The 25496-nt window shown below is 37.3% G+C and overlaps 4 protein-coding genes and 1 pseudogene across 6 annotated transcripts; 4 read left to right on the top strand and 1 right to left on the bottom strand.

Moving 5' to 3' along the window:
- The first annotated feature begins 39 nt into the window (after positions 1 to 39).
- LOC110815489 (Pseudouridine synthase family protein) lies at positions 40 to 3461 on the top strand. Of its 2 annotated transcripts, XR_015817513.1 has the most exons (4): positions 40 to 457; positions 1002 to 2039; positions 2290 to 2451; positions 3128 to 3461. XR_015817513.1 is itself a non-coding variant. In XM_022043310.2 (2 exons), the coding sequence occupies exons 1-2, from the start codon at positions 40 to 42 to the stop codon at positions 1667 to 1669; spliced, it is 1086 nt and encodes a 361-aa protein (XP_021899002.1). In that variant the 3' UTR covers positions 1670 to 2201. The 2 variants fall into 2 exon arrangements, 1 of the variants encoding a protein (XP_021899002.1); XM_022043310.2 differs by lacking the exons at positions 2290 to 2451; positions 3128 to 3461 and having other exon boundaries at positions 1002 to 2201.
- LOC110815411 (pyrophosphate-energized vacuolar membrane proton pump 1-like) lies at positions 2310 to 9830 on the top strand. 2 transcript variants are annotated; one of them, XM_088214778.1, is made up of 9 exons: positions 2310 to 2451; positions 5698 to 5786; positions 6473 to 7047; positions 7213 to 7592; positions 7677 to 7763; positions 7935 to 8265; positions 8345 to 8755; positions 8969 to 9028; positions 9469 to 9830. In XM_088214778.1, exons 1-9 carry the CDS (start codon positions 2444 to 2446, stop codon positions 9673 to 9675), a joined length of 2148 nt encoding a protein of 715 aa, XP_088070904.1. In that variant the 5' UTR covers positions 2310 to 2443; the 3' UTR covers positions 9676 to 9830. The 2 variants fall into 2 exon arrangements, with proteins under 2 accessions (XP_088070904.1, XP_088070903.1); XM_088214777.1 differs by lacking the exon at positions 2310 to 2451 and having other exon boundaries at positions 3607 to 5786.
- Positions 9831 to 11011: 1181 nt separating this feature from the next.
- CRT1A (calreticulin 1a) lies at positions 11012 to 14913 on the top strand. Its single transcript, XM_022043008.2, has 14 exons — positions 11012 to 11172; positions 12207 to 12314; positions 12403 to 12595; positions 12691 to 12949; positions 13041 to 13097; positions 13200 to 13247; positions 13329 to 13415; positions 13509 to 13566; positions 13672 to 13739; positions 13829 to 13924; positions 14012 to 14059; positions 14324 to 14353; positions 14434 to 14538; positions 14648 to 14913. Exons 1-14 carry the CDS (start codon positions 11073 to 11075, stop codon positions 14657 to 14659), a joined length of 1269 nt encoding a protein of 422 aa, XP_021898700.2. The 5' UTR covers positions 11012 to 11072; the 3' UTR covers positions 14660 to 14913.
- Positions 14914 to 15750: 837 nt separating this feature from the next.
- LOC110815289 (DNA (cytosine-5)-methyltransferase CMT3) lies at positions 15751 to 25456 on the top strand. The gene is made up of 22 exons (XM_022043006.2): positions 15751 to 16484; positions 17156 to 17193; positions 17288 to 17384; positions 17595 to 17702; positions 17808 to 17927; positions 18019 to 18118; positions 18216 to 18430; positions 18520 to 18585; positions 18667 to 18957; positions 19701 to 19759; positions 19844 to 19910; positions 20864 to 21193; positions 21270 to 21338; positions 21411 to 21497; positions 21601 to 21688; positions 21791 to 21897; positions 22021 to 22125; positions 22234 to 22277; positions 22435 to 22504; positions 22592 to 22695; positions 24750 to 24921; positions 25220 to 25456. Exons 1-22 carry the CDS (start codon positions 15891 to 15893, stop codon positions 25274 to 25276), a joined length of 2988 nt encoding a protein of 995 aa, XP_021898698.1. The 5' UTR covers positions 15751 to 15890; the 3' UTR covers positions 25277 to 25456.
- On the bottom strand, positions 22794 to 24024 carry LOC110815291 (uncharacterized protein At1g01500 pseudogene; annotated as a pseudogene).
- Positions 25457 to 25496: the final 40 nt, after the last annotated feature.

The raw sequence follows: 25496 nt of genomic DNA on the forward strand, positions 1-25496 counted from the left end.
ACGTTGTTACTTAAAAAGAGTAAAAACAAGTTACTTTCAATGCCAATGCCACTCTCTGCGCCTTACCTCCGTCCCCGCTTCTTCTTCTTCGTCCTCTCCCTAAAACACATCACCAATCAGTCCAAAACCTTAATCCTCTATTCGTACACCACCGCCATGTCAAGTCGATCTGAACCCATAAGCAAATCTTCTTCCCAAAATGCCCCCATACCTGCCCCAAATTACCCAATACCCGTTTCCCCTCCTCTGCCCTTCATCTCAAGGGACATTGAGTTGAGAAGAGCCTTGACTGCAACTTCGAAATCAAGCCTCTTCACTTTATCCCGATGCAATGTGTTGTACGAAGACGAGTGGCTCGTTGCTGTCAACAAGCCTCAGGGAATCTACTGTGAGACTGTGTTGTCTGCCATTCCTGGCGTTCTCGATGACTCGGCTGAGTTGGGTCGAGTTAGTGAAGGTTCGTCTCTGTATGTTTATGTCGCTTTTAATTTGGTGGGTATATTTTGAATTTTCAAGATCGGCCATTTGCTATATATATGTGCTTGGCTGGTAATTGAAGTATTGAACTGTTTAAGCTGAGCCTAATACTAGGTATAGAATAGAACTATTTGCCCCCTTCTTTTTGAAGAAAAAGAAATTAATTAATTATTTGCTTTCTTGAAACATAGCAGAAAAACGAATAGAACGAAACCTATTAGTTTTCAGCATGCAGAGAAAAAAAAGACACTAAGCTGCAAATGATTAAGAGGAGCTAAGTTTCTGGTCTTCCAAAATTGTTCTGTACTAACATGACTGTGGGTAGGATGCTTATATCTGCCTAGCATATAGAACTGAAAGCTCGTGATATATAAGTAGAGTTTCTAGTCTTTCAGGTTTTTCCTTACTAGATTCACGCTAGCATTCTTAGATCAGACTAGTACATTGAACTGAAATGCTTTGTATCTAATGCCTTAAATGGTGCACTATTTTCTGAGGTGCTAAAATTTCACTGTATGATCCAGTTTCAGGGATCCAGATAAGCAAGCGTGAGCTCCATCTTGCCAATCGACTTGATCGCGACACCAGTGGTGTCATGCTCATCACCAAGTCCCACAAAGTAGCTTCTAAACTTGTCAAGGCATTTTCTGATCACGAGGTCCGGAAATCATATATTGCTATGTGCATTGGTTCAGCTCCAAAATGGAGCAGGATCACCATCAAATCAGGTCATGGTAGATCAAAGTTTGGAGCATGGCGTGTATATGCCCAATCTGATGTAGGTCGGACATTGCCAGGCGGATCCATGGTTAGAGACATGGAAACTTCATTTGAAGTACTATCTGTAAATGGACAAGGGAGATTCAAGGAGCCATCTGAATTTAATAAAGATGAGGAAAATATTATAGTAGTTGAAGAAGAAGCTACAAGAGATGTTGATCCGAGGAAGGATGAGATTTTGGTTAGAGCTTTTCCTCGGAGTGGAAGAACACATCAAATCCGTTTGCATTGTCAGTATCTTGGAATTCCTATTAGAGGAGATGTAAAATATGAAGGTGTGTATGAGTGGAAGGGGAAAATATTTGATGGTCATGAACTTCATGCGGAGAGCTTGTCGTTTGCTCATCCTGTTACTGGTCTCCCAATCGTCATTCAAGTCCCTCTGCCTGTTTGGGCGAGCCAGGCGTGCTAGCTAAGTGTGGTAGTGATTATTTTCCTTTTTCTGGGGTCAATGTACCTCTTTTGATGAAAGTATTGCTAAACAGAAACTATATGGGCTGCTAACTCTTCTCTGCACTGGCCTAAACTTCGCCGTCTGCAGCGGCTGAAACAGTTCAGCATACTTGCATTAATGCTTATTCCAACAGAATCTCTGTCGCAGAAGGGAAGGTGACTGAGGTTCAAGTAAAATGGCCTTCTGCTATTTCAGCCATCTCTAACCCCATCTTCATCTATCTTCAGCTTTTCGAAGGGATGCTAAATTCAACATGGCCCCATCAATTGGTATTGAGAGAATAATAGTAGGAAGATTTCATATCTACATTTCTGAAGCAATTCTGAAGGTATAGATAATGCGGCAAAAAGAAGAGCTTAAGTTGAATGTTATGGCTGTAAAATGCTGGGGCATTTTTAGCTCAAATTCCCCCCACCCTCACACTTCAATTTTATGTATTTTTATCTTCATAAAAAAAGGAAATAAATGTTGAGCCTTTGTCTTGGTTAAACTGTTGTCTATCTTCAGTAAATAATTGCTTTAACCATTAGATTTTTACTAACAATATTAATGGAGGTTTACATGTCTGGCTATCATAGATAGCAGACAGACAGCCTGACCGCATCCTGGATGATCCATTTGATGTGAATATGATGTGAAGAAAGAGAGGGAAAAAAGGCACTAGAAAACAGAAACAAGGATGGAGAAGCCTTCATTTGGTAAAACAGACTCGGCCGGTGAGCGATTGTGACTATGAAAAGGTATGGCTTTTGCTGTTTTTATTGTATTGTACTAATATCACATGACATGAATCAATTGTTTAAAATCCTTACATTATCTTATAGTGGGGGTGTTTGGATTGGCTTAATTATTTGTTGTGCTTTTAAGCCTATGAGGCTTTTAGTTTGAATACACCTTATAAGATCATAGTGCTTCAAGGTGAAAAAATGTTTGAACAATTCACTTGGTTTTTAGGCTCCTTAAGTTAAAACATTAGTAAGATGATCAAAAAAGAAAAATTTAGTTGCTCGTTTAACTAAAATGTTATCTAAAAGTAATATTTTTCCTTTTTAACAGATAATTGGGCCAAGCATGTTGGTTGAAAGAGTTATTAGTTTCTCACCGAAAATCCTAAAAATAAATTGCTCTAGGATTTATTTTTTGATCAAAGTCTGTGTCTTTTCTTCATAAGGTGTGTCTAAACAGTTTGAATTTTTTTTTTTTATCGAAATTAGCTTAGCATCTTCAATAGAGGACAAAACACAAATCTTCATATATCATTTTATGGTGAATTTTACATTACCAACGTCATTGTAACTTGCACCACTTTTTGATCAGTAATTTCCTAAATAATAAGTTTTAATGGTAAAAGCAATGACGAATAACTTGAACATTGTTCAAGTTACCATAGATTTTCTTCATATACACATTGAACAGAGAGCAAATCGAGGTATCTGGCTCTGTTGCTGGACCAGGATGGGAAAAAGTCAGAAAGGCTTATGCTTGGGAATAGGTAAGAAACAATGAGCCATATTTTACAATGACAATGCTCCAAAACAATCCAATGCGGCCAAAAACTCTCTTCAAGACAGTATGGTAACTGGAAAAAAAAAACAGGGGACGGGAAATTGGGGCCACAAGACAACACTACATTGGACAAGTGTTGTTAACCAATATTATTTAACTCTTGTATCTGGATGCTGTACTATTTGGACAATGTAAAGACTGGTTTCTGGTAAGTGGAAAGCTATTAGCTGCTTGTTTTGTTTTCTGCGGCTGGCTTTGTTAAATCGGTAGAAAGATAGAGCCTGTTGATATTTCCTGCTATGCTGACAAATGTTAGGGGTAGAAAGATACGTGCTGGTTACTAGTAATGCTTAACCTGTGCTGAGAGTTCTGGGGTAGGTTTATTTCATTCAGATTTTACTCTGTTTTTAGCCAAGATCCTTTGGTTTTGTGGTGATTAGCCTTCTTTCATTTAGAAGATAATTGGGTTTTCAATCAAGCAAAAGAATAAGAAAGATTGTGTGATAAAGATAAATCAAACGGGGAAAATTATATACTCGTCAATTAACATAAGTTGGTTTGGCGTGTAAAACCAAAAGATTAATGGCGTGGTAGGTTTATCTTTGGGTGACGTTTCTTAATTATTTGTGATTGTTTGTGGACTTTGTACTTTACTTTGAAAAGCAACCATGATGATAATCAATTTTAGTGAAATTAATTAATTAAGGCTGTAGTTTTTACTTATAATATTAAAAAGAACATGCTTGGCGTTACAGCCATTATATTTTACTATTTAAAAAAAAAACAACCACCCTAGAAGAAAAATCAACAAAGACTTTGAGTTTCTGGTTTTGGGTATAATGGGTCTGTACTTTAAAACATAAATAAATAGAAGTCATATTCAATTTCTTATCTTATAAGATACTTGTTAAAGAAATATCCAAAGATAATTTATAAATACCTCCATACAATAAACCCCCTTATTCTAATCCCTCATGCAATATTTTCATATTCACACCAACTTCCATTGGAATTACTCTTTTAGTTTTTTGGTTTAACAAGCCAGGAAATTGGTGGGAAATTACAAGTTTTCTTGGCTCATGAATTCACTTTTTAGAAGATTTGGGAGAAAAAAGAAGAAACAAAAATAAAAGGTGCATAAGACTTTCAGGTTAAGAAAATAAAAGATGGCAAATAAATTATATTTTTCATTTTGATATTAGTATTTTGGTTTCTTTACTAATAGAATCATTTACATTTCATGTGAGATTGCTTGAATCATAATCATTGACCGGGTGATAAATTAAAGAGAGATGATGCTTCTACAAGAAAATTATTGGAATTTAATTAACTTTAATATGCACTTGCATGTGTTCCCATTTAATTGTCAATTGCATATATGGTGTATAAACTAGAATATTCTTTTAAAAGGAAAACTACAACCAGCCATGTTTTCAGGAGAAAAAAATTACAATAATTCCTTAAAGATTTATGTTATTATGTATTATGTACTTGGTACTGGAAATAGAAGAATTCTCATAATCAATAAAAGACAAATAAGATTATGATGACAGTGAATGTAATTAATAAAGCAACAATGAACAGTCGATAAATGAGATGGAATTTTTTCATTGTTAATTAACTAGTTTTCTTAGTTTTTTTAGCTTAGCTTGTGCACAGTAAAACTAAGTTATTTTCCTGATTCACTCAAAAATATGTATTTATATTAGACTTGGGAATTCACAGAAAAAGGAAAAGTAAAAACCCACAACTTGTTTTACTATTTTACTAATTAATTAAAACATATAATTTCTATTGATTGCTGTAGTAAATTTGGCTTTTATATTTTTTGCTGATGATGGGGAGAGTTAAATGTGGAAACGTCTCTGTACCATTCTTAGTTGAATGATAATTGACTTGAGAGCCACCTTTATTCATAAAGTGACAACAAACCAAAACAGCAATACCATGAACTTGTTTTGAGAGAATAGATAGCACATTGGTTAAAGCACGGTGACACAGAAAACCCTCCATTTTCTCAAAACCTGCTGATCAAACCAACTGATAAAAGCTAAAAACCGTTGTTTTTAAAGCAAGAAAACAGGCTTTGCACCACCTGTCAATCTAACCAATCAGTTTTACCTTGATCCAAGCGACATGCAGAAAAAGCAAGAACACTCTCCAAGATGAGCTTTTTGTCTTTTTGATCATAAACTCTCATGCTGTGCAGTGTCACAAGCACCAGTGCTTACAATACCTTCTACCTGGTTTTCTTCCCTACTGTATTTTGGTAAAACCAAAAACCAAACCCAGAAAACCCAATTAGAATTTTGTGGTGTTGAGAGAAAGGGAAAAGAAATGGCTTTGTTGAGTGAAGCACTCACGCAGATCCTGATACCTGCTGCCGCATTGTTGGGTATTGGGTTTGCTTTGCTTCAGTGGTTTTTGGTGTCAAGAGTTAAGGTCTCTGTTGATTCCAATAGTGTCAACAATGGTTTCAGTGACAGGCTGATTGAAGATGAAGAAGAAGGAAATGATAGTCTTGAGGTTTCCATCAAGTGTGCTGAAATCCAAACTGCAATTTCTGTTGGTCAGCTCTCTTTCTTTTTTCTTTTCGTTTCTTTTCTTTTTCTCTGTCTAATTTCCACAAGCATGTTCTTTGCATTGAGATCCCTGTCTCACAGTGATTGTGTTATTGAGTTTTTGAGCTTCTGATCTGATTCTGGCAACTGGGTCTGTATGATAATTTTTTTTTAGCTTTTCTTGTCTTAATTTACAAATGAGAAGTGTGGGTTTTCTTCTTTATATTTTATAAACAGGCTATTATATGTAGTTTGTGTTTTTCTTATTTACATATATAATTTGGTTTTGCAAAAGATTTTAATTATTATTTCATTTACAAGAAATTTATTAATTCTCCTTTCACCTCTAATCTGCTGAGTTTCCAATTATGTGCCTGTTTTTGTTTGTCGCTTTTTTATGTTTCTATTTCTTTCAACTTGTACAGCAACATCCTGAGATCTCACATGTCTTATCAGTACAACTTTGAATTTCCTGTCTGTCTGCTAAAGCAGTTTGTTCTCTGGCCACTTCACTTCCTATTTTGATTCATATAAGAAACTTTTATTTTTTTTAAATTATTTTTCAAGTATTGTAATAAGGATTAGTAGTTAATTCTCAATTGTGAAGGTATTGCTGCCTCCTGAATGGTTGCCGTAATTAGCTATATTTGCTAATATTGATCTAATCTTCTTTTGATCTGCATCATGGTCCCAGGAGCAACCTCTTTCTTGTTTACTGAGTACAAGTACTTGACTATCTTCATGGGTATATTTGGTGTCATCATCTTTCTCTTCCTTGGTTCGGTTAAGGGCTTCAGCACCAAGAGTGAACCATGCACATACAACAAGGGAAAAATGTGTAAACCAGCTCTGGCCAATGCCCTGTTCAGCACAATTGCTTTCTTGCTTGGTGCTCTTACTTCTACCCTCTCAGGCTTTCTGGGAATGAAAATTGCAACCTATGCCAATGCCAGAACAACTCTGGAGGCAAGGAAGGGAGTTGGGAAGGCGTTTATCACAGCTTTTCGCTCGGGTGCTGTGATGGGTTTTCTCCTTGCTGCTAATGGTCTTTTGGTGCTGTATGTCTCCATCAATTTATTTAAACTCTATTATGGAGATGACTGGGAGGGGCTTTATGAGTCTATTACTGGTTATGGTCTTGGAGGTTCTTCAATGGCCCTCTTTGGAAGAGTTGGAGGAGGTATATATACAAAGGCAGCCGATGTTGGAGCTGACCTTGTTGGGAAAGTAGAAAGAAATATCCCTGAAGACGATCCTCGGAATCCAGCTGTAATTTCTTCTAGTCCCTTACCACTGTTTTTAGATAGTTACTTTGGTGTTATCTGAATTTTATTCTTATGCAATCTTGGATTTGTTCTCTGGGTCTTGTATGTCACTTGTAGCTTATAACCCTAATTGCATGAGGCTTAGTGTAAATTTGTGGTTAATTTGCAGGTTATTGCTGACAATGTGGGTGACAATGTAGGAGACATTGCTGGGATGGGTTCTGATCTTTTTGGGTCCTATGCTGAATCATCCTGTGCAGCACTTTTTGTTGCATCAATATCATCTTTTGGTGTTAGCCATGACTTTACAGCTATGTCTTATCCTTTGATTATTAGCTCAGTGGGTATCTTGGTTTGTATCATAACTACGCTTTTTGCAACTGATTTATTCGAGATCAAAGATGTGAAAGCAATTGAACCATCCCTGAAAAGACAGCTCCTTATCTCAACTGTTCTAATGACTGCTGGGATTGCTCTGGTGAGCTTCATTGCCTTGCCATCAGAGTTCACACTCTTCAATTTTGGGACTGACAAGGTTGTAAAGAACTGGTAAGCTACCCTACAAAACCCTTCTTGTCCCTGGAGATCTTTTCTTCTCCTTTTTTGATTTCTTCTTGTCCCATTTTATTACAGGCACCTTTTCTTCTGTGTTGCAATTGGCTTGTGGGCTGGACTTGTTATTGGCTACATTACTGAGTATTACACTAGCAATGCTTATAGGTGAGTCATATTCTTCTTGGCTGTAATTCGTATATAAGAAACAAGAGCTTAGCTCTATTGTAGGCCAACAGTAATGTTTTTAACTGGAGATTTGGGATGCTATATGCTTTTTTATCTGTACTTTCTCCGTTACATTCATTTTCTAAGCTATCTTCTTGTGCAAATTTACAGCCCTGTGCAGGATGTAGCAGATTCTTGCAGAACTGGTGCTGCAACGAATGTCATTTTCGGACTGGCTCTAGGATACAAATCGGTCATCATTCCCATATTCGCAATTGCCCTTGCAATTTATGTGAGCTTTAGCCTGGCTGCTATGTATGGAATTGCTGTGGCTGCTCTTGGGATGCTCAGTACTATTGCCACTGGCCTTGCAATTGACGCTTATGGTCCCATAAGTGACAATGCTGGTGGCATTGCAGAAATGGCAGGGATGAGCCACAAGATACGCGAAAGAACAGATGCCCTGGATGCCGCTGGGAACACTACAGCAGCTATTGGCAAGGTGAGGTTTCTTCCATATGTCTAATCTTTCCTCACAAATCCTTCTCCTGTTGTTAGTTTTTGATGTGTTTGTCCCCCAGGGTTTTGCAATTGGATCTGCTGCTCTCGTTTCTCTTGCATTATTTGGTGCATTCGTGAGCAGAGCTGGAATCAAGGCAGTTGATGTGTTGACTCCAAAGGTGTTTATAGGACTGATTGTTGGTGCAATGCTTCCTTACTGGTTTTCAGCTATGACAATGAAGAGCGTAGGAAGTGCAGCTCTCAAGATGGTTGAAGAGGTTCGCCGCCAATTCAATACTATTCCAGGTCTAATTGAAGGGAGAGGGAAACCAGATTATGCTAACTGTGTCAAGATATCTACTGATGCCTCACTCAGGGAGATGATCCCACCTGGTGCTTTAGTCATGCTTACACCACTTATTGCTGGAACATTCTTCGGAGTCCAAACACTTGCTGGTGTCCTTGCTGGTTCCCTAGTTTCCGGCGTACAGGTATATAGTCGCAAAATCATCCTTGTATTTTCCTTGTCAGCCTACTTTTCTTACATAAGAAATTATTCTACATTGATAATTTCTCCTGCATTGTTAACCTCTTTCTTACTTTTCGTGTTTGCATTACGCAATCTTTTTGTTATTTTTTTTCCCTAATCAACATTTAAACGTAATTTGATTGAATCACAACGCTTGTTAATTTTGTTTAATCAGGTTGCCATCTCAGCTTCTAACACAGGAGGGGCATGGGATAATGCAAAGAAATACATCGAGGTAGAACCTCTCTCCCTCTCTTCTGTTATTTCTGATCATATTTTCTTTTTCACAATGTGGAAATTGAACAAGCAGATTAAAGCAGAAAAGTAAACAACACATAAAATTGAACGATCCTATTTATTGATTTTTAATCATGTAAAATCAAGACAGGCTGCAAAATTTTCTCTTCTCTCCTATTATATTAGTCACTAGGTAGGTGCATATGTAATATCTCATCTCAAACAGACAAGAAAAGTAAATGATGAAGCGCCACGAAGGTAGGTGCATATTAGTAACTTGAACTTTTGAGACTCCGTGACTGAACTGAGTAAAAGTTGTTTGACCAATAATACTTAAAGACATTGAACATTATATTTTAGCTTGATCAAACCCCAAATCTCTTTCGCAATTCTTGTGTTAATAGTTTTCTCTGACAACTTCGAACGTGATCTCTGCAGGCTGGTGCTTCCGAGCATGCCAAATCCTTAGGTCCAAAGGGGTCAGACCCACACAAGGCTGCAGTCATTGGCGACACCATTGGAGATCCCCTCAAGGATACCTCCGGTCCTTCGCTCAACATCCTGATCAAGCTCATGGCAGTGGAATCACTGGTTTTCGCTCCATTCTTCGCTGCTCATGGAGGGTTGATCTTCAAATTGCTTTAAGTGAAATCTATTCCCTACCTGGGTATACAATGTTTCAGGGATTGACAACTAGTGTTAGTGAAGCTTTTTTTTTTTCTTCTTGTTCCTGGTATCTGGTATGTTCTGAAACGATGACAGAGCATTTAGTATTGAATAAATTAGCCGTTGATGTAGAAGTTTGTCATCTCGAATCTTTGTTTCTTGTAAGTTCTTGCTGCTGCTGCTGCATTCGATATTACGCAGTTGATCATCAGTTTTAACATTATGCGAGGCATAAACAAATTTAACAAGGCATATAATACATATAATTAGTCGACTATACTTGTAAAGTTTCTTGACGTAGTTGTTGACGTGTTAACTAATGAGTCATTTAATTGATACTTTCGTAACTTTTTAGTAACGAAACGAATGATTTAAATTTTTTTATACAATTTGAGAATCATCTTTCCGATGTTATATTAAGGCATCAAAACACACATTATCTTTAAAAAAAAACATATATTTATATATACATTATACAAAATTCTTGAAAAACTTTAGTTAAATACAATATGGTTTTACCTTGCTATTATAAATAAAATATTTTTGAAGAACAATTTTTTAAAAGTTGTAGAAGAGTGACTTTCAATCTAAGCATCCAAAATTGCTAAACGTATATAAATAAGGGCCGGCCACCCACTATGGATTTTATATCATTCACAAATAAATCCAAGTCCTTCATATATATATATATTTATACAGCCCAAAATTACTTTTATCAGAAATTACTGAATTACTTTTCAAATTTTAGAAATTATTATAATTTTTTTATAAATTAATATTTATATATATATATATATTTGTATATTTGAGTCTTATTTCATATTTAAAAAACAACTTTTATTTTGCATTAATGTCCCCTATGGCCTATTTGAGTGGATCTTTCTATAAAATTTGTTCTTGTTTAATCCAACGCTTAAACCTCAATTAATTAGTTAATCACGATCCTAATCCATAAAATAAATGAAATTTTCTTAAAATCACGTGACATAATCAAGCACTTTCAATCGCAACAGACCATTCGTTGTGCGCCACGTGGTACCCTCCGAAAAGGAACGCACACGAGTTGAGGAATCACCCTCCGATCCCGTCCGCATCAGGACAATCACGTAAATATCGTCCGCGTGTCACGTGCCGTTGCTGCGTCCTCCAACGCTGTATCTCCCAATCGCAGTCCGCCACATCATTCCAATGACGAGGAATTGTTGACGTGGAAGTCATTGATTGGTACACATAAACAGAACTAGTCTACGTGGAAAATTAAACTGGAGAGAAATCCATTTTTAAACTCGCATAATATTCAACGGGGATGACTACTATATATACAAGCCCCTCACTAGTCACTCAAAATAGCTCCACTTCTCTCTCTTCCTCTAACAATGGCGTCCGGGAAATTAAACCCTAGATGTCTCTCCCTTGTCCTCCTTTCCGTCCTCGCAGTCGCATCTGCTGAGGTGTTCTTCGAGGAACGCTTCGACGGTATCTCTCCTCATTCTCTCTCTGTACATGTCTGACTAAGTGGATGTACACGTGTATATCTACGATTTATGTGTTTCTCATTTTCTCTCTAACTAGATCGGTTTCGTATTTCGGTACTTTCTTCGAAATTGAGCTTATCGCTGTGTTGTATGTGTCGTTTTGATGTTCAATTGGGTGTAAGGTGCCGGTAATTGGTGAGTTTTGTGTGCGATCTGGTGATTTTCTATTGCTAGATTCGTTTTAATCTGTAAATATGTGCATATGAGGGATTAGTTCGGTTAGATCCGTGAATTAATCGCCAGGTGCTATTTTTTCTGGATCATCATCTTGGAAATGCTGTGCCTATTGAGGGAAATGACAGTCACTAGCCCATGGGCAATTTCATAGGCGTAGATTCCGTTTTGATACACTATTTTAATGTTGAAGTGTCGGTTTAATAACAGTATAAGCATCTGTGCTTTCATGCTACCACTGTTGCGTTAGCGGGTGATATAAGTCAATTGCAAAACTTTTTTTATTGATGCGCCGTCGATGTTTGCATTACTTTGAATAAATACTAACTCTTTGGTTAAAGAAATGCACCAATGTCATGTTGAACAAGTCGTGTAATGTGATTAAGTTGTCTCAATTGGTAAGAATAAATTTTTTGCAACTTTGCAGATATTTTTGTTTAAGATGTAAAAGAATTGATCTGAAATTTTTGGTAGGTATGTTTGCTTTATCTCGTGATTTAGAAATGTGAATGTTTCCGTGAGACTAGTTCTCTGTATGGCTGCTTGGCGTGGTCAAGGTGACCTTTTAGGAACTAGAAGAATATGAGCCTTTTGGCAAATATTCTACTTTTTTCTAAATTACGTTATCGTACTCTGTAATGGAAGAAATTTGGAAGAGGAAAAAGAGTGAAAAAGAAAAAAAAAATTATTTATTTCGCATATTCATACTTGACATCATAAATGATACAACTAAATCCTTTAGTTATTTTTAATTCTCTTTTCTCCTTGGTCTTTTTGTTTTTGACTTTTTTGAAATTAAAGACGGATGGGAGAAACGTTGGGTTAAATCTGACTGGAAGAAAGATGATAATACTGCTGGGGAATGGAACTACACATCTGGCAAATGGAATGGAGATCCTAATGACAAAGGTTCCTTTCTAAGCCATTCTAATGTCTTTACCATTCTGGATTTGATCTAATAGGTTTTAATCTGATGATGTCTAATCTTACTATATAGGCATCCAGACAAGTGAAGACTACAGATTCTATGCTATTTCAGCTGAGTTCCCTGAAGTCAGCAACAAAGATAAGACTCTAGTCTTCCAATTTTCTGTCAAGCATGAGCAGAAGCTTGATTGCGGTGGTGGCTACATGAAGTTGCTAAGTGGTGAGGTTGACCAAAAGAAATTTGGTGGGGAAACTCCATATAGGTAGGCTGCCATCTCCTGCTAGTTGATATAACATCCTAGACCCCAATTTATCATCCTTTTTTAATTGCTGACTGTTTGTACATTGTTTCCCGCAGCATTATGTTTGGACCTGATATCTGTGGCTACAGTACCAAGAAAGTACACGCTATTCTCACCTACAATGGGACCAATCACTTGATCAAGAAGGAGGTTCCATGTGAAACTGATCAGCTAACTCATGTTTATACATTCATCCTTCGTCCAGATGCTACATACAGCATCCTCGTTGATAATGTTGAGAAACAAACTGGTAGTTTGTACTCTGATTGGGATCTGCTCCCCCCAAAGAAAATCAAAGATCCTGAGGCCAAGAAGGTATGAAATTTTTAGAATACTAATAGTTTCTGTCGAAACAGTGTTTCTTCCAGTTTTATTTGTTGATAATAATCTAATTTATGTGTGGCAGCCTGACGATTGGGATGACAAGGAATACATTCCTGACCCTGAAGATAAAAAACCAGAGGTAAAAATCCTCAAGTTTTCAAAGTCAACTGTTCTTCAGCGAAAGCTTTTTGTTTAGTGTTTTGAAATACACAACTGGTTGTGTTTGCTTTATCTGTTGCAGGGTTATGATGACATTCCAAAGGAGATCCCAGATCCTGATGCCAAGAAGGTATGCATTTACTCTATGCCATTCAGAACATAGTGGCTTATCAAGAGAATATCGACTTCTCACTATTGTCTTTTATTCTAGCCTGAGGATTGGGATGATGAGGAAGATGGTGAATGGACAGCCCCAACAATCCCGAATCCTGAGTACAAGGGTCCATGGACGCCAAAGGTTTGCTTGAAGTTCTCACTTAAACTAAATATTATGTCCCACAATTAAGATTTCTTGGTTTCTTTTGCCTTACAGTCTTCTCTCTTTCCACAGAAAATTAAGAACCCCAACTACAAGGGCAAATGGAAGGCTCCTATGATTGACAACCCAGGTAATTTCTTTTTCTCTTGTATACATGTTATTTGACTTTTACTTGAAATTTTCTCTTTTCATGCTAGTGTGCTAATGCATTGCACAAAATTTTTTAATGGCATAGATTTCAAGGATGACCCTGATCTTTATGTTTTCCCCAACTTGAAGTATGTTGGTATTGAATTGTGGCAGGTAACACTTTTCCCTTACTATTGTTATGCTCAGTTAATTAATGTACTACTTCCCTGAATTTTTTATAAGCAACATGCATAATGTATCAGGTGAAATCTGGGACATTGTTTGACAATGTCTTGCTCACCAACGACCCTGAGTATGCCAAGAAGCTTGCTGAGGAAACATGGGGCAAGAACAAGGATGTATGTTTTGCTTATTCCTTTCTAGAAAGTGATTTTCAAAAGGACAGGCTATTCATTTATCTTTAATTGAGAACATTTTGTGTGCAGGCTGAGAAGGCAGCATTTGAAGAGGCAGAGAAGAAGAGGGAGGAAGAGGTAAAATCGCCTTGCTAAATTCCTTTATATGTATTTTTCTTTGGGGAGAAATTTTTTGATACGGCTGGCTTGAATCTTGATCTATTTTATGAGATAATTTATACTGGCTCAGATAAATCTTAATTGGGCAATGAGAGCTGCTCTTTCTTTTTGTTTGTCATATGAAAAGCTCGTGTTTTACTTGGGTGCATAGCCTTGTTTGAGAAATTTGTTGATTTTATTTTCTGCCACTTCACTGATTCTTATGCTTTGTTCTTCTACCAGGAGTCCAAGGATGATCCAGTTGACTCTGATGTAAGCTTAATGTCTATGTTTTCCTCACGATCTGCTAGTTTCTATTCTCGGCTGCTTGTTCTAATTTTTATGCATTCCAGGCCGAAGAAGAAGAGGAGGCTGAGGAAGATGGCCACGAGTCCGACAGCGACTCTAAATCCGACAGCGACTCTAAATCCGAGGAAACCGAAGAGAGCACAGGACATGTAGATGCCCTTTTTTAACTTAGTAATCATACTAACACAAAGTTGAGAATATTTCTGTTTGCTCATCATCAATTTCTTGTGGCCTTTTTTTTTTTTTTTTCCTTTTCAGGATGAGCTGTAGATCGAGTGTGCTGCAATTCATTGGGGACAAAGCTTTGGATGTCTGACAGCTCCTAAATTTTTCCATCCTTTCTTTTTTTCTAATATCTTAATTGTAGGATTTCTTAGATGAGAAAAAAACTTTTGAAGGCTGCAAAGCTAAGCGCGCATGCTAGTTGCTTTATATCTCTCTCATTTTAAGCGCCCCCTTTAGATAAAAGAGACTTGTTTGTGTCTAAAGTTTTTATGAAATAGTCGGATCATTTGAGTCTTCTATTTTTCCTGTGTTTTTTTCTACACTGTTCTCTTCACTCTCTCGTACAACACTAATTGATTGAAGCTCTTGGAAGGGAGATATTTTTCTGCGCTCCGCGAGCGCTGACACGGTTTTATTAATGATACATATGTTAATGGGCTGGACAAAATAAACTCGTATGTTCCAGGTCAATCTGACTCCAGACTACAGCTTGGGCTCTGATTCTCTCACGAGCTTGTCCCAAATAAAAACCAACAAACAATATTTCAATTGCCTCGAGACTAATATATGTCTTACCGTAGTTAGAATCTTCCTTGTAACCTCTTACACAAGTACTTTTACTCTGGGATGATGGAATGTAGATTCTTCACGGCACAATAAAAAGCAAACTTCATTTTTTAATTTTCTTTCACAACCCATAAAACCCTCTCTGTAATTTACAACCTGATAATATTTTATGTGTGTTACTACACACAACGACGCTATTAAACTTTAAAAAAAAATTACATAGAAATATGTTAAACCGAGAGAATGCCGCCGTACTAAATTATTTACATACATTCTAATCAAAAAAAATTTCTTCGAAACTCATAGTAAAAAAAAAAAAAACAAGTACATAGAAAATTTTTGAACGAAACAAATTCAATACAAATACCTTGACACCGGCGGTAAACATTCTGCAACACACCAAACTTCTGTCAGATATTAAAAAAATAATAATAATAATAATAATAAATTTGAAAGGTGTGGGCCCGGGCTTGAAAGGCCCACGACGTTCAATAATAAAAGAGAAACAGTAAAACATTCAAACAAATCTTACATCCCGTAATTTTATTTTCCCGCCAACCCGGGAAAATTTATTCTCGACCCTACTTACAGAGTCCTCGCTCTCCCTCTCTTTTCAATCTTTCACGCGCCACTTCGCTATCGCTTCCGTCGCCTCATCTCCTCTCCAAGCTCGGCTTCTCCGCATCCCTTCGTCGACTAACCAAAAACCATGCCGACAACTCGGGGGAGCGCTTCCCGATCAAGATCGGCAGCTGATTCTTCGACGGCTCCCTCAAAGAAGCCGAGGAGAAGCGAGAAACCGCGGGCTGCGGCAGGAGCGGAAGCCCGTTTCGCCGAGACCCAAGTCAACACGCCCTTGATATCATGTTCTAGGAGCAATTTGAAGGGTAAGAAAGAATCTCAAAAGAAGCGGAAGGTTGTCGGAAGGGAGGGAGGAGCGGATGGAGCTGCTTCGGAGAAAAAGGCTAGATCTAACGGAGAAGAAGATGAGCAGGTGCTTTCGGAGGAATACGGGAGTCCAACCGCGTCAGGAATGGGATTGGCGGGGTCAGAATCTGAAACTAGTTCCGCTACTGCCTTGGAGACCAAAGCCGGGGGAAAAGAAGTGGCTTCGAAGAAGCAGAAGATTAGCGCGGAGGAGGAGGAGGAGGAGGAGGAAAATCATGGCGACGAAAACAAAGGAGCAGGGAGAGCTAATCCCGAGAGAAAGGGGGATGAAGATGGAGGGGATGCTCGATTTATTGGAGAGCCAGTGCCTGACGAGGAGGCGAAGCGACGGTGGCTTCATAGGTACCAAGGAGAGGTAACGGGTCACACTTACACGTGCATTATGTTCTTAATTTCATTTATAAATCAATGAAACAAAATGCAAGTGATTTAGAGATGGTTGATGATGCTCGACTGTGATTTTGATATATGATTCTGGGTATGTGCATGTTTGGCGCCTGGTAATAGGAGAGAAAAATCCGTTTGGTTTCAATCTCTTATTTTATGTTATCTTTCTGCTTTGGAGGTGCAGTGGGTTTAGAAAATTAAGTTGATAAGCTATTTCGTTAGGGAATTAGAACATAACTCGGACGCCAACAAAAGGAGTCCGAAAGACATCATATATCTGTCGGCCTTTTCTGTTTAGTCGGTTTTAATTCGTTTATTCAAATTTCAATTTCAGGAACCACTAAGACTTTGGGTCGGAATGTTCTAAATAGGACAAAGGGCTTAACTTCTAATCTAAACATGTGAATAAATCAGGCATCTGTTACACGCTTTCTGCAACCTAGACGTTTATTTGCACCCAATTGCAAGAAGTGGAACCTAAAAATTGCTAGCTTTATCTTTTTGTTCTACCTCTATCTGTTGAGGAAAGCTGACTAATTCGTGCACAAGTTCAGAAAATAAAGTTAAAAGTGTAATTATGGCTGCATATCTTAGCATTTAGAAAAATGGAATCTTAATCTTTTACCAATCATTTTGCAGAAGCCAAAACGAAAAGCTGGTTCAAGAAGTTTAAAGGAGTAAGTTCGCATAATTTGATTTATTATGCAACGTGTATGAAAAAAATAATGTCTTCACAGCTTTTGTTTGACAGTCCCCCTTCTGGAATTTTAGGGATGATGAAGATGAGATCATTCAAGCTCGGTGCCATTACACTTGTGCAGAAGTAGATACTATCAAATATAATCTTTATGATGATGCTCATGTGCAGGTGGGTTTATTTTAGTTTATGATTATATCAGATAGATATTTTATAGCTTGAATGGTGAAATTGTGGCACTAGTTTTTTTTTTTTTGTACTTAATCTTGGCAAAGTTGAAAACTAACTTGTACCATTTTCATTTGTTATATATCTCTAACATGCGAATGATCAAGACAAATATCTCATATTTTTTTTTTTGTTTTCTTCAACATTTCCTAGGCTGGAGATGGAGATGATTGTTTTATTTGTAAGATTGTTGAAATGTTTGAAGCCGTTGATGGGACTTCATATTTCACTGCTCAGTGGTTTTATAGAGCCAGAGATACCGTTAGTATTCTTTGATAAAGCACTTGGAATATTTATAAAGTACAAGTTCTATCTCTGTTTTCTTTTTCAGAAAATACATTATCTTATTTGTTTCTTCTTTTCTAGGTCATTCAAAAGCTTGGACATCTTATAGACAAGAACCGTGTCTTCTTTTCAGAGATTCGGGACGACAATCCCTTAGAATGCCTTGTCAAGAAACTGAAGATTGCAATAGTTCCTTTAAATGTAATTTTGTGGATTCTCAAGCTTTTCATTTCATCTCTTTCTTTGTGGTTTTGTGATAGTCATTTTTTAAATGTTGGTACTTGTTTCTCAGGTGGACTCGGAAACAAAAAGTGCAGGACTTCCAGTTTGTGATTATTACTCGAATATGAAGTATTTATTGCCATACTCCACATTTGTTCCTTTTCCAACAGGTTATTATTATAATTGTTCTTTATTTTTGTGAAGTTCGTTTTTCATTCATGGAAATTGAAGTTATTTTTTGGTTTCTTATAATCCTCGAACTTGCAGAATCTAGGACGACCGGCAGTAAGGCATCATCGACAATTTCAAGCGCCGGTGACGAACATGGTTTACCTACTGTGAAATCTGACAATGAAGAGGTCTCTGAAGTTCAACAACTCTCAAAACGAGATGTCACCCTGCTGGATTTATATTCTGGTTGTGGTGCAATGTCAACTGGGTTATGTCTTGGTGCGACTTTATCCGGTTTAAATCTTGTTACGGTAAACTTTCAGCTTCATCTATGGTGCATAGTATTTCCCAAGCTTTTAGTGCCTTATGATAAAGTAGCGAAATGATACTATTTTCACAGAAATGGGCGGTCGATCTAAATAAATATGCTTGCGAGAGTCTCAAATTAAATCATCCAGAAACAGAGGTAAAATTTTGTTGCAGTTTCCTATGTCGTTCATTGTTCGTATATGAACAATAACAGAGAGAGAATCTATTTCCAAATTAGGTAAGGAATGAAACTGCTGAAGACTTTTTATCTCTGCTAAAGGAGTGGGAAAAGTTGTGCATCAGTTTCAATTTGATTAAAGCTAAAGATTCACGACAACCACCTCCCAGTTTTTTTCATTCTAAAGAAGAGGAAGATGGTGAAAACGAGAGTTCTGATGAAAGTGATGGTGAAGATGATTCGGAAGTATTCGAAGTTGAGAAGATTCTTGCAATATGTTATGGTGATCCTAATGGGAAAGAGAAGCGTGGAGATCATAAAGAAAAAGGAAAACGTGGATTGCATTTCAAGGTATTGGAAACCTAAGCACCCGGGTTGAAATTTAATTTTTTATTTTCTGACATAAATGTTCTGTTAGTAGTCGAAATTTTGCTGGAACCTTTTGCTAATTCTATTTAAACGGTACACGACTATGTTTCTTTTCATTTGGTTAGGTACTACACTGGTCGCACCTAAAAATGAATTTGAACAATTTAGATGAGGTTCAACGTCTGCATTGTTAGAATAATTTCATTCCTTTTATATTGTATTCATTAATCAAATTACATAGAGAAGGTAAGTCTACCTTGACATAGAATATGCAAAGCCAGAGCCTGTTGGAACAGATGTTAATTCCTGAGTGATACTAAGAGTTGGGGTGCAATCCTCTTTTCCTTCGAAGTTTTGAAGTGCAAAATTATGGAAGTTTTGCTGTATTTAACGATTGATGTAATCTGGTTATTTCCTTTTCGCTCTTAGATTTCTTGTCTGCCTCCTGTTACGGTATGTATGCATGCATGAACACATACTATTAAAGCAGGACAGTGATTTTCGGTTTATCCGGAGTATGGTTGAGTACGTGCCCGGTTTCCCTTTTTTTATGTAATTTTTTGATTTCGTAGTAAATTTATGACATTTTGGATTTACTGTACTTTAACCGAGTGAATTTAATTAGATTTTTGCTTGTTCTTTGTTTCGTTATTTGATTTTATTAATGTACCATGGTTTTAAATGTTAATATCTTTTTTTTTTTGCAAAAAATGTTTGTTTTTCAGGTCAGTTGGAAAAATTATGGCCCTGATGAGGACACTTGGGAGCCAATTGAGGGACTTGGGTGAGCAATCAGTTCTCTCGTTACACTTCTATATACACACGTACATCCCAAGAGATCTAAAGTCATCTTTAAATTGCTATGTAGAAATTGTGAGGAAAGGGTCAAAGAGTTTGTGGTGAAAGGATTCAATTCAAAGATGCTCCCTTTGCCGGTATGCACATTCATTCTATATTAGTTAATTTATCGGTATTGTATTTAGCTTAATTTATCTTTTAGTTAAAATAAGCTTATAAATTCTTAAAAATACAGTATTTGTTTTCTGAGAAAAGAGGGGCATACTATTATTCCTTAAATAGGTTGACATCCATCATAAGAAATGAAAAGTAGATGGATTGAGAAATCATGAGCTTCTTTTGATGGAATAACATCATTGAACCCTTATAAAGCTTCACTAACAAAGACCTTTGTAATATGATTACAAGCTTTAGGAATAAACAAAAAAAATCCAAATAAGTAAGTCTTAGCATCATGAGCTAATAAACCAAGCTTAAAGAGAATCTAAAAAAACTTAAAAAATTAAAATAAAATTCTTTATGCATTTCTGTTCAGAATATTATGAACTAGTCTCCAAGAGAGGAACACCGAATCCATAATTGTGGTGCTCACAACTGGTCAAAGTCGGACTTCTTCACCTTTGGTATCCTTCACTACTTGCAAACACTATCCTACTTGTCCACTGATTGCTAGTAGAACTTGTATTTGTATTAGTTTTGAAAAAACCTTGTTGAGGCATAACCTACATTTATGCTTTTGTTTTAGGTATTTTAGGCTTACTAAAATAACCTTTATTCTGAAAAGTAAAGGGCACCTTAATCTCATTCTTGTTAACTTCAAAATTTATTGAATTGAAAACAATGAGTTTTTTCTTTTAATTAAATAATTAACAACTTAAGACTTATAGAACTAAAGCAAGCACAATTATCTTAGACCCTTGATCATTTTATCTGTTCTAAACAAGTGCTCAAGATTTTAATTATTTTCAATAAATCTTTCTTTTTCTTTTTACCCAGTGTAATTAGAATAGATCTTTTATCTTCTAATAGTCTTTATTTTTAACTTAAGATGAACTAATTTCTTAGACTTTTGTATACTCCATTTGTTCAGGGAGATGCAGACGTAATTTGTGGAGGCCCTCCATGCCAAGGCATTAGTGGCTTCAACCGATTTAGGAATAGAGATAACCCTTTAGATGATGAGAAAAATAAACAACTTCTTGTTTACATGGATATTGTAGAGTTTCTTAAGCCAAAATATGTTCTGATGGAGAATGTAGTTGACATTTTAAAGTTTGCTGATGGATACCTTGGACGCTATGCGTTAGCTCGCTTACTCGAGCTAAATTATCAAACTCGGATGGGAATGATGGCAGCCGGCGCATATGGGCTTCCTCAATTTCGTATGCGTTTCTTCTTGTGGGGTGCCCGCCCAACCGAGGTTATTATTAAAATTATTACTTTTAATGCCATCACTTTGTTGGCTATTGCGCCAACTAAAGATTCATGTCTTGCAGAAGTTGCCCCAGTACCCCCTTCCGACACATGATGTTGTTGTCAGAGGTGTTATTCCTTTAGAATTTGAGGTGCGAAGCTTTTATCTTTTCTAATCCAGCTTACAAGATGGATTATATTAATATTATATGCGATGGTTGCAGAGTAACACTGTAGCTTATGATGAAGGTCACACAGTCAAGCTAGAGAAAAAACTTTTACTTGCGGATGCACTTTCTGATCTTCCACCAGTACGTTGTAGAAACTTTTGTTACTTCTGTTACTTTCCAGTACTTAATGTATTATTTTACCTAGTTTTCTTAGTATTTGACTTCATTTCCTTTTTGACTCCAGGTGGGGAATGATGAAGCAACGGATGAAATGCCATATAATAAAGCACCCGAAACGGCATTCCAACAGTTCATAAGGATGAGGAAAGATGGTGAGTGGTTATGATCTATCGAGTTTTTTTTTTTTTCTAGTCATGGAACCATATGATGCAAAGTTTAATTCTTATTTCCCTTATTTCTCCAATAAATTTTAGGTTCTTTACCAAATGTAAAATCTAAAGAAAATTTGCTGTACGATCATATCCCACTAAACTTGAACAATGACGACTATCAACGGGTGTGTCGGATTCCCAAGAGAAAGGTACCCTACTTTCCGTTCTCATATTAACAAAAAAAAGAAGCTTGTAATACTTATTACTGCATTGAAGTTATAAGCTCTTCTTTGTTTTAGTTTGTTAGTTTCCATTTTCTTTTTTTGGCATAGGGAGCAAATTTTAGAGATTTGCCAGGTGTGCATGTTCGTCCTGATAACAGAGTTGAATGGGATCCTAACGTGGAGAGGGTTTACTTGGATTCCGGGAAACCTTTGGTAATTGTCTCCTTGTGTAATTTCCTGTCATATGTGTTCGTGTGTTAGTTTTACTTCAATTATTCGCGTTCTTTTTCTTTAATTCATTTTCACCACTTCTGTTTACAGGTTCCTGATTATGCCATGTCATTTATAAACGGATCATCCTCGAAGTAAGTTGTCTTCTCTTTTTTTGCATTATAATCTAAGACTGAAGAGGTGTTTGGTCAACTTATTATTTGGTGACTCTGAGTCTAAAATTGCATTTAGATTTTAATATTGTTTCTTGATAATTTGGTTTCCAATATCTTCATCTCATAAACAATGTAGGCCTTTTGCACGACTGTGGTGGGATGAAACTGTACCAACGGTTGTTACAAGAGCAGAGCCACACAATCAGGTGAGGTTTTTTCTGTTTGTATTTGGAACTGGGAAATTGTATTCGTGGATTACGCACATGGACAAGAGATAATTACTCTTTTTGCAGGCAATTTTACACCCTGAACAAGACCGTGTTCTGTCTATCCGTGAGAACGCAAGGCTTCAAGGTTTTCCTGACTATTATAAATTTTGTGGGCCGATAAAAGAGAGGTATTTAATCATTTATATTTATCCTTCAGATTATTCTTGTGATGTTGTTTTAACAATTCAACAAGGAATGCTGTGCAAATCCGCACTAACTACCAAAATCAGTGCAAGTCAATTCATATATACTTGCTTCAGCACTTTTTCATACTTCTATCAAAATTCTCAAATATATCCTATATCCCCTACCTGAATATCAAAAATTTTCGGAAGATCCATTTTCAGAAAAGCCTCCTCCTAAAGTTCCGTGTAGTTGCTTGATACGATCGCATGAGCAATCCAACCCCAATTCCAAACCCAATGCATATTCCAAGGCCAACCCCAACTCCAAATCTAACACCAGAATTAAACCATGGGAGCTCCCCATCTTCCTCTGTATATGCGTCTTCAGAGAGATAACTGTTTCCAATTTTCCCACCTGATTCGTAATCAACTTCTGTTTCCATAAACTGAAATTTTCTGTTTCGAACCAACCTATTAGCACCACCACCACCCTTGTGATCGTTTCCGACCTCCCTGTCCTCTGGAATGGCGTCCAACGTCGCAAGCCTCGAGCTTTTCTTCCTGGGGCTCAACTGAATCGTCTTGGTCAGAATAACCGGCACACCCCCACAACATCCAGCGATATAAACCTCTATGGACGTTGACGAAATACCGAGCTTCGGCTGGAAAAACGCCGACCCAGAACCTGAACCTGAACCGGAACCGTTCCCTACGGCCATATAGCAGTCCATATCCCACCCGGTTTTCTCATCGCCTACGCTCCGGTTGCTCCACGTGCCTTCCATCCTCTCCAGGCTACCGCACAGGAGCAGGTCATTGTTCCCGTAGACCTCGAATTCGAAACCCCCGGTTACGCGCATGGCGTCCGTGCAGACATAGGTGACCTCAGACGACTCTCGGTCGAGGCGTTCACGGCGGAGGACGATGGAAGCGGCATCTGATGCGTGTACGAGGGAGCCATTGATCTCGAGCGACATTCCGGTTGCGCGACACGGGTGGCAGAGAGTGAGATAATCCGGTACACTCCCGATCACGCAGGGCGCAATTCGGACGTAGAAGAAGCGGATTTCGAGCTTCGTCGATTGGGACAAAGAGAGCGCGGGGCCATCCATTAGGTGGTAGGACTTCCCGGTCTTTATGGGGAAGGGTCTGGGTAATGGATCGGGTTCCTTATGATCCATTCGATTCTCCAAACCAGGAATACAGTTTGGAAGTTGGGGAAGAAAGGAGAGATAAATACGTTAACAGACGTTTCTGAATGATGGTATGCCGCGGCGAAGCAGAGGAGAAAAGAAAGAGATACAGAAGGCCGTTGAATCAGAGGGAAAAGAAAAAAAAAAAAAAAAAAAAAAGAGCTGCTCACTGATGTGAAGAAAGAAATTATTCAACCTCCGGAAAATTAACCCGTCTCTGATGCTATGGATACAACTTCTATTTATTACCGTTTGTTTGGAGGGCGGTAGATATTACTGAATAGAGTTATTGCACTCGCAGAAAACTCCTATCTTATGCAACTCCTATTTATACACGTCTCTATTTAGACAAATAAAGGTTAGATTACATACAAAATAGCCTGTATAGTAAATAAAATTTTGAGAAAGGCCCTAATATGTCCAAAATCATTTATTATCATTATCTCCTATTGTGTTAATCATAGAGGAAGCTAAAGCAGACGAATTGTAGAGTAACTAGGAACTGAAGTTGGTGATAATCGTTGATGATTGCAGAAGAAAAGTAGGAGATTACAAAAAATGACCTCGTTCTTACATCTACAAAGTGATGTTGGCATGTAATAGAAGTGATATTTTAGATGACATTAATGTAAACAAATAAACTGATCAAATTAAAATTATAAACTGTAAATTGGGATTGTGTTGAAAGTTTAGCCTTCTTTTTCTGGGTTAATTTCCGTAACAATATATTTTTGAAGAATAAATACTCAATTTTCCTGCCTTGCCTTTTCCCTTAGGAACCAAGCTTTTATGGTTGCTACCAATGTTTTTCATAAAGCTGATAAGCGGTTTTTTTATTTGATTATTTTTGTGATCTTATGTTAGGTATATTCAGATTGGGAATGCGGTGGCAGTTCCTGTTGCGCGAGCTCTTGGATACACCTTAGGATTGGCTTATCAAGGTCTTGCAAATGATGAACCATTGTTCACTCTACCTGAAAGATTTCCAGATATTTCGGAACGAGTTTCTGAGACATCTGAAGACGCATTTGTATTGGTAAGCTGTACTAACATGCACGATTTGCTTGAGCTAGAGTTTATTTGTGTACTCGCTTAGAAGAAATATACTTACACCGACCTTTTTAGTCTTATACTTCTCTTTCACACATCTGTTCTGACCAATTATAGTTGGCCAAGGAAGTGGAAATAGGAGGAATTCTTAAACTTTACATGCAGGAGACAAGTTTGTCCAAGTAGCTGTTTCGTGTGAATGCTTTTTACCAATTTTAGTGGATGCAGTCAGAAGGAAATTTTCCCAACATTTCTCCTCTGAAAATATTGTTTGTTTTTTTCAGGCTGAGAATGAGTCTGGCTCTGACAACATCAAAAGAGATGACTCTAACATAAATTAAACACCAGAGGTCAGTCCAGGTTGCTTAGTAAGGATAAAGCTTCTATAGAATGATTTCGTTAGCTCATAAATTCCTCTTTATTCAAATGAAGTTGATCCTGGTATCATAAACATTTAGATGTACCATATGTGATACTTTATTTACGAGTACCGAATAAAGCTGAGTTGCTTTAATTTGTAATGGCGGTTGACAGGAGAGCCAGATTATGAACAGGGCTTTT

This window comes from Carica papaya, chromosome 3 (assembly GCF_054855325.1).
Source record: "Carica papaya isolate Zhongbai chromosome 3, ASM5485532v1, whole genome shotgun sequence".
NCBI classification, from domain to species: domain Eukaryota; kingdom Viridiplantae; phylum Streptophyta; class Magnoliopsida; order Brassicales; family Caricaceae; genus Carica; species Carica papaya.

Coding starts and splice junctions, on each gene's coding strand:
- LOC110815489 (XM_022043310.2), top strand. CDS start 40: ATGCCAATGCCACTCTCTGCGCCTTACCTCCGTCCCCGCTTCTTCTTC. Junction 458..1,001: donor GTTGGGTCGAGTTAGTGAAG/GTTCGTCTCTGT, acceptor TGTATGATCCAG/TTTCAGGGATCCAGATAAGC.
- LOC110815411 (XM_088214777.1), top strand. CDS start 5,555: ATGGCTTTGTTGAGTGAAGCACTCACGCAGATCCTGATACCTGCTGCC. Junction 7,048..7,212: donor ACGATCCTCGGAATCCAGCT/GTAATTTCTTCT, acceptor GTTAATTTGCAG/GTTATTGCTGACAATGTGGG. Junction 8,756..8,968: donor CCCTAGTTTCCGGCGTACAG/GTATATAGTCGC, acceptor TTGTTTAATCAG/GTTGCCATCTCAGCTTCTAA.
- CRT1A (XM_022043008.2), top strand. CDS start 11,073: ATGGCGTCCGGGAAATTAAACCCTAGATGTCTCTCCCTTGTCCTCCTT. Junction 12,315..12,402: donor TGGAGATCCTAATGACAAAG/GTTCCTTTCTAA, acceptor CTTACTATATAG/GCATCCAGACAAGTGAAGAC. Junction 13,248..13,328: donor CAGATCCTGATGCCAAGAAG/GTATGCATTTAC, acceptor CTTTTATTCTAG/CCTGAGGATTGGGATGATGA.
- LOC110815289 (XM_022043006.2), top strand. CDS start 15,891: ATGCCGACAACTCGGGGGAGCGCTTCCCGATCAAGATCGGCAGCTGAT. Junction 18,958..19,700: donor AACGTGGATTGCATTTCAAG/GTATTGGAAACC, acceptor TTTGTTTTTCAG/GTCAGTTGGAAAAATTATGG. Junction 21,194..21,269: donor GGGGTGCCCGCCCAACCGAG/GTTATTATTAAA, acceptor CATGTCTTGCAG/AAGTTGCCCCAGTACCCCCT.